The following is a 12500-nucleotide window of genomic DNA, read 5'->3' on the forward strand; positions in this document are numbered from 1 at the left end:
AAACGCTGGAACACTGGTAATGGGATATCAAAGAGTATTTACTGGGAAGAGAAATTATGAAATGAAATGAGAGATTCAGTAGAAGGAACAGGGAACTCGTAAAACTCGAAAGCCAACAGCTGTACTGTGACTGCCTTGCAACGTGCACTTTGCAGTAATGGCTGGATGATCTGCAATGTCTTCCTTTAGACCTCACGCAGCCGCTTGTAGCCAATGGTTTCCAGTTCACAGAAAGAGTGCCGTGAAGAAAGGGCAGCCCAGTTGGGCGTGGGTCCCAGCTACCGAATGACAGCAAGACTTCTCTGCTGACTAAAGACGACTGAGAGTGCACGTGGGGCAACTCCTGCTCTGCTCATATTACTGTCAATTTCGCCTGAGGATAGACGCTGTTTTCTTCCAGCACGGGCATCAGCTGACATCTGTAAGGAACATTCAAGGACCCAGTACAAAGCTCACACATCAGGAGTTTAATTGAAAAAGGGATTAATGGAAGGGGACGAAGTTAATAATGCCCTGCGTATTCCCTATTGTGTGATTCAGCCTGCTGCCTGAGTGTCCCTTCCAGCTGACTCCTCTAAAAATGCACGTTCACTCTTCTATCGGTGGGGGTTGGTTGTCTACCCCTTAAAACACAGGACTCTGGCCCCTACAATGAGTAAGCAAAGAGACGATGGCGGCGGATATCTGTAAGTATTATATATGCATACATACATACTTACATATATATATATATATATATATATATATATATATATATATGTATGTATATATAAACAGATAGATAGATAGATATATTTAGATATATACATTTTATATATATATATATATATATATATATATATATATATATATATATATATATAGATGGCATGAGTTCAGATGCCATGAGTTCCCCCCCAGGGAGATGAAAAATCACTGGCTCTGCATCATGATCAGTTACTCCCACGGTGTGTGGTCTGTGGTTGGGAGGTTGAAACCAACATATTTTTTGGAAGTTTGAATTTCAAGTCAATTTCCACGAGGGTATGCTCCATATGAATAGGTTTCATCTACTGAATAAATAGATAAAATGTGTGTGTGTGTAATTTGCATCAAAAAGCTTATGTTAGGAAGAGCATCCTTTTCTTTGAATCGGCCCGAACGGTTATACTCGAACCCCATTTCAGCGCCATACCAGCGGCGACAAATAATGGGAGACCGAGAAAGTCTTCGCGACGGCAGCGACTTTCAACGCCACTGACAGCCAGTCATAAAGCAAAATGGCTAGCAACAAAATATCGAAAATTACTTAGTCATTCCAGACCGTTGAATCACTGCCCACCTCCAGATTTCCCCTATTGCAAGAGATTGTGAGAGCCAAGCCCGCTGATGTTGTGCTCTGAAATGGATTACTGTGAAATCCCAACTTTGAGCGCAATCACATTTACCTCGCACTGGCAGGGGCTTTCTACCGTAAGCCTGACGATCCCATTCGATGTATTTGCGCTGTGAGGTTTTGCTTGCATAGATGAAAGGGAATTTTTTGCAGTGTCTCGAGCGTAGGAAGATGTTAAAGGTAGAAAGATAAAGAGGAAAGAGAGAGAGAAGCATCATTCTGACGATTGGTTTTACGGCGAGATGAAGGTAACCTCGACCAGGCCCGATTTTTTTTTTTTTTTTTATTGTGCAGGTCAACAGAGGCTTAAATAATTTCGGAGGAAATGCTTCTATACTGTTCCTCTCCCTTTACGATTAGGAGGTCGAGTTTGAAATCATCGTCATGGACTATGTAAAGATCATACGTAACATTATTCATAATTAATAGCCGTGTATTACCAGTGCCACAATAATGATATGCAATCATACTATCTAGAACAATGGAACATCTGGGAATAGCAGTGCAATTAAATGATGCTTAAATAAGGGTTTTACAAAGTCAAGGAGATATATTGTAGTAGCGATAACAGTTCCAGCCAAGCTTGCCAACTGGGGCGCCAGTCGGTTTGTTTTGAAATTGAAATTCTGCGGGTTCTTATGTATTTTGCGATTTTTTTAACCTTCAGCCTTTCAGGTTGGTGGTTTGTCACCCCGTTAGAACCAGAACCAAGGTGATTTTGGTGAGTCTTCTTTTTTCGGTCTCTTGAAAAAAATTAATAAAAAAAACTCATGAATGAATGAATTGCCCGTCTTCTGTAAAGAGTTGAGGGCTTTTATGTTCATTCGCCATAAAAAAGCAAAGGGAATGAATGAATGAATGCAGACTTCATTCACAATTTTTTTGTCAGGAACTGGGAGCTTTCTGTAGCCAGCCAGGATGCATTTGGCACAATACGTCTGACCTTTTGCGGTGAACCCGAAAACGACGGAGTGTGAAAGGGAGCCGCATCTTCCCCTTTAGTTCCCAGCATTCAGCTCTGAAAAATAATACTGCTGCTGAAGCAAGTTCATGTTCTGCTCATTTTCAAGGTTACTCAGTTTCATACTATTGAAAAAACACATACGTTTTACAGACGTATGAACACATATACATACACTCACACGCACAAGAACAGGCATACATACACATGCACCGATATACACAATCACAACCACATACACACACAAATATATATATATATATATATATATATATATATATATATATATATATATATATATATGTGTGTGTGTGTGTGTGTGTGTGTGTGTGTGTGTGTGTGTGTGTGAGAGAGAGAGAGAGAGAGAGAGAGAGAGAGAGAGAGAGCGTTATTTTTAGAAATGTTCATAACATAGTTGGTTCATCATTGATTTACCAATTAAGAATGAATGGAACAGGCAGTAATTTGTATCTAGCTTTTCCTGCTTAATGATGGATGAGCCGCCTGTGAAGCAAAAGTCCCAGAAAATTAGCCACTTCATACTCCCATGTAAAAGACTCACCAGCAGCACATTCCACCCTCCTACACACTGCGTCAGTCCCCGATGTCTTGCACGCTCTTTCGTCTCCTGAATATTAAGATTCTTTCTTTCCACTACCTTCAGTATATACATACAAAGTAGCGCATACACACTAACACATGCACACACATGTTTATATTTATATATATATATTATATATATATATATATATATATATATATATATATAAATATATATATATTTTTCTATTCTATGTTTTTTTTATTTTTTACAGAAAAAACATAGGTTTTTTTTGTTTCAAACATAACTTTAACTCATTCTATGTTTGATATTTTAACATACTTCAAAGATGGAAAACGGTTCAACTTTGAAATGCCAAAATCGAGAGAGCGACAATGTTGAGGGTGTTGAGAATACAGGGAATAGAAGATAAGTTCTTGAGGGTGATTAAAAGTGGTCTAGAATGTTCTAGAATTTATTGAGGTGAAAGCGATTAGTTTGATGTAAACGTGGGTTTAAAACAAGGATTTGCTGTCTCCGTGACTGCTTACTATAATTTTGCATGGAGGGATGTCAGAGACTGACTGTTGACTTAGGAGCAAAGTTGTGGGGTAAGAAGATATGAATTATAGCGAGGGCAAGCTGAAGAAACTAAATACTGTAAAGTGTTTGAAAGGTTTTCCTAGACGGAAGAGCCAGGAGTGAGTGTAAGCAAGAATGGAGTTTTAATGTAAAGCGGTAACTAGTTAGATTAAACAATGAACGGTAATTTGAATGCTGGAGAATGCAAGTGTCTCATTCATTAAGATATTTCGGAGTAGAATTAATAGATGATGGTAACAAGAGAGAAGCGAGTCACAGTATAGGTGAAGCAAGGAGCATAGCAGAGTGTGCACAGCAGATTGGGAAGAGACTTGAACCGTCTTTGGAGACCAAAGTGGGAATATAGAAGGACTGTTTGCCAACTTTCCTCATGGAAGTGAAGTGTGAGTGGTGACTGCAAATGAAAAAAAACAGGTCGAAGCTCTTGAGCATATATGGTGCAAGGAGCGCTGAAAGGTTGAAAAATGTGAAGACGTGTGGAAATACGTTGCAGCAGTAAAAACGTTAATGTTGGTTAAAGATTTATCAGTTTGTTTTGGGATTTTCTGGACATGTGGAAAGCATGGCGTATATTAGGTTGGCAAGCATAGCGTGAATAACATGGCAGTATTAGAAGGGAGGAGTGGAAGACTTAGAAAATACTGGATAGATGGAGGGAAAGAAGTGATGGAAAGAAAGGCCTCAATATCCAGGAATGTCACAAGTGCATGGAAGACAGAGATGAATGACACACTTTGGAAGTTGCCAATGTTGCGAAATTATCGGCAAAGTGGATTCATCCTCAATACAGTGGTTAGGGTATGATTATGGTATTGACGGCTGTGCAGTTTTAGTTTTCTGTAAAAGAAAACTATTGTGCCGGCTCTGTCTGTCCGTCCGCCCTCAAATCTTAAAAACTATTGAGGCTAGAGGGCTGCAAATTGATATGTTGATCATCCACCCTGCAATCATCAAACATAACAAATTGCAGCTCTCTAGCCTTAGTAGTTTTTATTTTATTTAAGGTTAAAGTTAGCCATAATCATACATCTGGCACCGCTATAAGTACCAACAACACAGGCCACCACCGGACCGTGGCTGAGTTTCACGGGCCACAGCTAAGAGTTCCATGGACCGTGATTGAAAGTTTCATACAGCATTATATGCTGTACAGAAAACTCGATTGCACCGAAGATATTTCGGCTCATATTTTACTCGTTTTCTGTAGCCAACCCATTTCAAAGGAATCGGCATAATGCCTGGCGCTGTTGGCAGCCCCTGTGACGGGGGAATATTGTCGCCCAGGGCTATGCAGGGAGTCTGAAACCAGCTTACTTTAGAGGTAAATTGGAGGAGACGTGGGAACTTCTCAGTGTGAGCTGAGTTGGATTCAGGTGGCTGCAGAGTTTTGGATCTCTCTCTGGAACCAGGTTATTCATGTAGAAGCATGTGGGCCTAGGAAATTTCTTAACCATTTTTACTGAACTTTGAGGTTTGTGTTAAATTTTCAAAATTTAATTTTTAATTCTTGATTCTGATTATTTCTGGCTGTACTCTGCTAAATAGTAAAATGCAGTTCCATTGTGAATCTAGTGTAGCCCTAAAGAAGACCATAGATCGGGGTCTAAAATGGCTATTAGCTTGGGAACGAATAAGCATACCAGTATTGTAGCAATTTTGTCTATCCCTCCTTGAAGACCGGGAAAATACTGGAGATATTCAAAGTTTTGAGTAAACTGTGAAAGCCACGTGTGTATTAGCACCTAGGAGAAAGTAAAAGAAAAACTATACTGGGAAAGGCACGCAATATACTAATATATATATATATATATATATATATATATATATATATATATATATATATATATATATATATATATATATATATATATATATATATATATATATATATATATATATATATATATATATTATATATATATATATATATATATATATATATATATATATATCTATATATATACTGTTATACTGTTACATCAACTCATATTTGGGTTCTTTAATTTCACAGCCCAATGCTGTTATTTCAGGTATCGTCAAGCCAGAGGAGAGTTTGGAACATCGCAGAGAGGTCTTTGGTACCAACGTAATCCCTCCAAAAGCTCCGAAGAACTTTTTGCATCTAGTATGGGAGGCAATGAAGGACACAACACTCGTCATCTTGCAGGTAGCAGCAATCGTTAGCATCGTCTTGTCCTTCTTCGAAGCTGACGACGAGGTCAAGGGTGAGTAGAATGTCCTGTTTCTTGGCAATTATTAAAAAAATACAAGTGACTTTAGATGATGTATCTTCCTGTTAAAATATCTTAGAAGTACTGCTCCTCACATTGACATATGTTTGTTGCACAGTGGAGAGGAAAGGTCTGTGCTTTGTCATAGCCTTTATGAGATGTAATGGTGCCTCTACATCTCCCTGTTATACCTTTAACCCAACTGGTACTTTTGCATTCACTGTTGTACACTGAACCTTCCTGATACTCAAGTATTCCCTCTTCTGCACTCTAGAGAAACCGGTAGTTCTGTCTCCCAATCTACACATAGCCCATAGTACTTATGCATTCTGTCATCATGCACTCAACCCAACTGGTATCTTCCATTCTCCCACTATGCATTGCGCAGTTAGCCCATCTAGTACTCGTGTCCCTCATTGTACACACTCAACCAAACTGGTATTATTGCATTCTCTGCCAACTAGTGCCTCTAAGTCTCTTTATTGTTCATTTAACCCATCTGGTACTTCTGTGTCCTCTATTGTACACGTAACCCAAGGGGCATTTCTCAGTTGTCCATTGTGTAATCAACTCAGTTCAATCCTATGCATCTTCCTCATTGCACATTTAACCTAACTGGTAGCATTCGCCGCTTGTACAATGAACCCAACTGTTACCTCTGCAACTTCTCTCTGTACTATCAACCCAGCTGGTACCTGTGTTATCCATTGTTCACTTAACCTAACCAGTACTGCTACATCATCCAATTGTACTTAACCCAACTGGTACCTCTGCATTCCCGTTTGTGCATTCAACCTAGCTGTTACCTCTCCATCTCCCCTCTTTACAATTTACCTAACTGGTACCTGTATTACCCATTGTGCACTCAACCTAACCTGTACCTCCACATCATCTCCATTGTCCACTTAACCCAACAGGTAATTCTGCATTCCCTTTTGCACACTTAACCCAGCTGTTACCTCTGTGTTTTTCCTCTGTACAGTTAGCCCAAGTGGTACCTGTATTGCCCATTGTGCACTCAACCTAACCTGTACCTCTACATCACCTCATTGTCCACATAACCCAACTGGTAATTCTGTATTGCCCATTGTGCACTCAACCCAACTGTTACCTTTTCATCTTCCCTCTGTACACAGAAACCAACAGGTTCTTATGCATTCCTCGTTGTGCACCTAACCCAACTGGTACCTCTGTGTCTCCCCATTGGTACATTGGTCATTCAACCAAACTGGTACCTGTCTCCCATTGTGCACTTAGGTATTTAATCCAACTGGTACCTCTGTGTTCCCATTGTATACTTAAACCACTGGTACCTCGGCATTTCCCCGTTATGCATTGGGCACTCAACTTATCTAGTACCCCTGCGTCCCCATTGTGCAGTCGACCTAATGATACTTCTTACCCCCTAGTGCACTCGACCCAAATCTTTTAAAATATCCTATAAATTTTGTCCATGTAACATTAATTTAGAAAGCCAAGTAAATGTCTTTACTGCTTTCATTCTGTTACACGTTTACTGGTCGAGGTCTACAGTAGTTAAGTTTGTTTGTTTGGGTCTAAAATTAAATAATCAATATTGTTTCCTTCATTGTTATCATAGCTATTTCTATTGTTATTTCTCTCTTTGACTCCAACTACCTGATATCTCAAATATCTTCATTTCATCATTTTGTCGTTCAATCCATCCCTACCCAATCGTTTTTGAACGATTTTCCCTCTGCAAGCAGCCAAAATATTTTTCCCCTTTTCTTTGTATTTAATTTCATTTAGAATCTTCCGTTGATTAGCCACGAGTGATAACAGCTCTCCATCCATCTTATTTTTCCACTGTCAGTTTTCTTCTCCGTCTCTCATCTTAACCTCCTATCTTTCTTATTTTCCCCATCCTCTCTTAATACTGCGTTTCTTCATCTCTTTTCCTGCACTGCTCTTTCTCCCATCTCCTTGATGACTTACAGTGATGTCCTACATCTAGCCTGTCATCCCACCTGTCCATTGTTGCGCCTTGTGTGAAGAAAGACTCTCCTTAACACATAATCCTTCATGTTTTTCCCTTCCTGCAGAAAAAAGCCATGAGCCTTCGGTCTTGGTGGATGAGGGCGGTAAGGGTTTTACCTTTATGTGTTCGTTTTATAAGTATCTAAATGCATTTTTGCATGTCCATTAACGATTCATTTACGTTCTGATAACAAAATGCTTAAATTGCTGGTTCAAAAAATAATATTGTTTATAAAGTATTTACCATACATTCACTACGCATAACATTTACATAATTTTTGCATGCCCAATAAAGCATGATGTACAGTAGGTTCACATGATAAAATTAAAAAAATATATTTTACTGAAATGTAAATTTAAATATTTGCATAGTTACCACTCAAAACGACTCTAAAATGTTTTCATGTCCCATTAAACTTCAAGCAGGTTTCAGTTGCACTAATTTTTTAGACAATTTAATTCAACGTGAAATGATTACACATTGTTATTTTAGGTCAGGAGAATGTTCATATTAATTTGCCTGAGAAACTCGTAAGTATTGTTCACTTATGAGGTCACATGAGCATGAAATGTACCATTAACCGTGCTTGCTGGATAATTCTCGAAGATGAACACCTGCTGCCTTTACTTGTGTTGCTAGAATTTGAATCGATAAAATCTGAACAATTTGCTTTATTTTTTTTTTAGTTCTCTCCCAGTCAATTAACACGTCAGGGTTAATCTAATTATAATTTGTAATATTCCAGTCATAAAAGAATGAAAATAAGGACTATACTTCGGTTGAAACTTCAATTTTGGTTGATTCTATCTCAAATTTTTTCAGAACAAAATAACTTACTCAAAGCCGTGCTGTTTCTCTATTTTGAAAGAAGAAAATGTCTCAAAATTTGCTCAGAGAAAATTACAGCAAAAGAGGGAAAAATCAGATCACTTTTATACAGCACATTATTTCCCTGAATATTCTGAAAAATTTATATAATTTTTTACTAAATATCCTCTATAACATTTGCTTCATCTGATGGATCAATGAAACTATTTCTAGATGTTCTCAGCTATATATTCACAATTCTAAAGTGTTTTAGATTATATAAAGTGAAATTTAAAAGACCTTACGCAATATAAACATGATTCTTTGATAAATTTTGTTTTCGTGGCTCCAATATGACTTAAATGTTTGCATGATCCTGATAATATGCAAATATTTTTGGGGGATTCTAACATGATTTCAAAATCCTTGCATGATGATACAGATAAATATGTACTAACTAAAGTGTCTAAGTTGTATGTGTGTTATTCTAAAATACTGTCTAACATATTCTAAAATCACTCAGTTAATATGTGTATTTTTCTAAAATAATCCAACAAAAATGTATGCATGATTCTAGAATTATTTACATGATAATATTTGCACCATAGTATCACGACTTAATAATATAATTCTGTAAAATTCTCATTGCATTGTTAATATATTTTTCCTCGCGCGCTCGTCATTAGAGGCAAATTTAAACAATGTCCTCAGTAACTTTATGATTCCATTTAATATTTCTCTTTGATAACCACAATAATTATAAGAGGGAGAAGCAGGCAATGCTGACAGTTTTAATCAACGTCTTCAGTTAGTATTCTCTCTTCCGTTCCTTGTATCGCGTTTCCTTTATTTTGTTTGTAATAATAATAATAATAATAATAATAATAATAATAATAATAATAATAACAACATCTGAGAGTTTCACTCAGTATCTAAAAGTGAATATCATTGTTATCACCATCTTCACTCTTCAGTGTCATGGCTTTCTAGCCCACGCTATTCGTAATATTTTCTTTTTTAAAGCCTCAACTGAGAGATGTCTTAATACCACATCTGTTATGAGGCTTCTGGCCTGACCTCTTTTTCTGAAGGTTTTTATTAGTTAACCGGGTGATTCGAAACTTTTTGTAAATTGCATTCAGTCTAAAAATGAAATAAGTCACCAGGACGAATATTTCACGAAAAACGTCGGTGAATTCTGCGATTATATGCATAGTATTATTTGTAAAAACAAATTTATGAAGAACTGTATTAAAAGTTATCGTATAATTAGTTGAACATGAAAATCCCTGAACATGCATTAGTGCGATATTAAAAAATTATGCCTAGTATTTAGTCTGAAAGCAATTTTCTGAAGACTTGTAAAGAGAAATTATGTTAAGAATGCTAATCATGAAATACCATTAAAGAAGTAGTAAATAGATTCTTTAAACTTAATATCCTTGAATCTCAAGAAGCTGTTCTTCTCCGCCCCTCAAAATAACAGACCCACTTTGCCATCACCGCTCAAACGGAAACTGAACGAGGATGCCCAAGGTGCCCTAAGAAGTAATGCATGAATTATTTACACCTAATACACTCGTATCTAAGAAACTTTGTAAAGAGTATGTCAGAAATTAGGTTTTTTTATAGCAGCTCGAAGAGCAAGTACTAAAATGACAAAATCGCATGACATTCGTCCATTGCATGTTGACCACTGTACGTAGAACAGATGGAGTGAATTCCTCGTGCTATTAAATTTATGGAGATGACGCATGAACCTATTGATTTCACACTATGGGTCCTCCAGGAATGCTGAAATATTCTTCTGTCAATTGAGCGCGATGACCCGATGTGTGTAAGTGCAGTAGATTAAAAAAAAAAAAAATAGTTGCTCTTTTTATAACACGTTTCATTGATATAAATGATACAAATAGCCAACATACCCAAGAGATGATATTTATTTGATACTCTGAATCATTTAGAGACATTGTGTTTTTTTTTTTTGTATTAAACGTAGAAACTTTAAAAGAATAAGTCATTAAAAAAAATGTAGTTTACACAAGAAAATCGTTAAAAAGATTACACTCCTTATTAGTGATGATTTTGTTATCATTATCCATCATAAAATGCTATGCATAATAAAAATAACTTGTTAAGTTAGGCTTTTCCTATATCAGCATGGGCTCTTGTTTTTAAAAGCACCACATAATTCAAAATAATTACAAACTTCATTTTAAGGATAAATAAGAATTGATAAAGTCTGTCCATGCATAAAGCGTTGTATTTTCAGAGCGAATTTTTATTTAATCACAGACAGGAACAAAACAAAAGAACTCTATCAAACAAATAAATTGTCAGGTAATTTCCATTGAGGTTGTCTTATATACATAAAATTCATTCATACATGCATATACGCATAAGAATATGCCCGATTAACATTTAATGATTCGTATTTCTTGAAAAATGGACTGACGTTCTTCTATCACAGGCGAACATTCCGAGAAGGCGCCCCCGTGGCTTGAGGGCGTGGCCATTATAGCAGCCGTTGCTGTAGTTGTGTTTGTTACTGCTTTTAATGACTACAGGTAAGTCAGATCTTTTCACCTCTTTCTATCTCTCTCTCTCTTTTTACACACACACACAGGCACACACAGACACACACACACACACACACACACATATATATATGTATATATATATATATATATATGTATGTGTGTATATATATATATATAAATATATACATACATACATATATATATATGTATGTGTGTGTTTTGTGTGTTCTCTCTTCCTACACATTAACTTAGGCTCTTGAGTGCTCATCTGTTCCGCACGGGTGTAAAAATCCCCTCAAGGTTAGTTACGAAATGGCATTAAGCCGAGCGGTCTATTTACAGAATACGTTTTTTCATTTCTCTGAAAAATTTTGCATGTTATGTTCGGAAAATTATATTTTGAGAACTTCCAGGTTGCATAACTAATGATGCTTTCTTGTGCTATGAGAAATCCTATCTATTTTTCTACTATTATTATACAATCAGAAGTTCCTGAGTTGTGTCCCCATTATTACATTTATTTTGAACTTGGCTTTGTAGGATTTCCACAAAATTGCCCAGCCAGTGTTTTTTTTAATTGTCTGAAAAGCTTACTCAGCTTGTTTTGCTAACTTTACTTGCATGAATCGTAAGAGGAATTCCTTAGACAATGGCTGCCTTTTCCTTTTCGTTTAATCAGTTTTTTAAACATATCTCATAACGTTGCCTTACAGACAGCAACGGTTGCAGGCATCGATAGTGATGTGTTGGATTACAAGGCCTCGACTCTGTTTCTAGTGTCACGGCTCACTTAATTCTTGCGGATGCCCTTGTGAAGAGTTTCAGTATAATCGATTTACGAGGCATTAAGCAATGTAGTTGCTTTGACCCTGAAAGGAATTTGTGGATAACACACAAAAAAAAAGTTGAACACAGATGCGTAATCAAAAGGGTTTTCCGTTATCGACGGCAAGTTTAACTCCCGGTCGATACCAAGGGAAGGCGACACAATGTGCCCAACGCAGGAACATCTAAAATTTGCCTTTTTAGCGACATGGTTTAATCATGGATGCCCTCCTTGGACAGACGTTGCCATTATATATATATATATATATATATATATATATATATATATATATATATATATATATATATATATATATATATATATATATATATATATATATTTTTTTTTTTTTTTTTTTTTTTTTATTTACATGCAGTTTTTTATATTCATTTGTTTAGAAGGTTTGCAAATAGTTATTTTAAATACTTCAGTCAATTTTATTGTCGTAGTCATTCATGTTAGACAATCCTCTTTGTGAGAACTTTATGGTGGTGATAGTTCCATTTCTCTAATAAGAATACTGATGCTCATTTTCACAATTCTCTGTTAAAATTCAACTTGAGAATGAAAACCTTACTCAGGGCTTCGTAACTCTTACTGCCTGGATATTTTTATGT

The 12500-nt window shown here is 36.5% G+C and overlaps 1 protein-coding gene across 1 annotated transcript in view; it reads left to right on the forward strand.

Annotated features, from left to right (window-relative positions):
* LOC136829528 (plasma membrane calcium-transporting ATPase 3-like) overlaps nucleotides 1-12500 on the forward strand; it is a 201269-nt gene that overhangs the window by 149469 nt on the left and 39300 nt on the right. Inside the window, exons 3-5 of the mRNA XM_067088356.1 lie at nucleotides 5511-5705; nucleotides 7775-7813; nucleotides 10988-11084. Of these exons, the coding sequence (XP_066944457.1) occupies nucleotides 5511-5705; nucleotides 7775-7813; nucleotides 10988-11084 (331 nt within the window). The remainder of the gene's footprint in view (nucleotides 1-5510; nucleotides 5706-7774; nucleotides 7814-10987; nucleotides 11085-12500) is intronic.

Source organism: Macrobrachium rosenbergii, chromosome 44 (assembly GCF_040412425.1).
Source record: "Macrobrachium rosenbergii isolate ZJJX-2024 chromosome 44, ASM4041242v1, whole genome shotgun sequence".
In the NCBI taxonomy this organism is placed as follows: Eukaryota; Metazoa; Arthropoda; class Malacostraca; order Decapoda; family Palaemonidae; genus Macrobrachium; species Macrobrachium rosenbergii.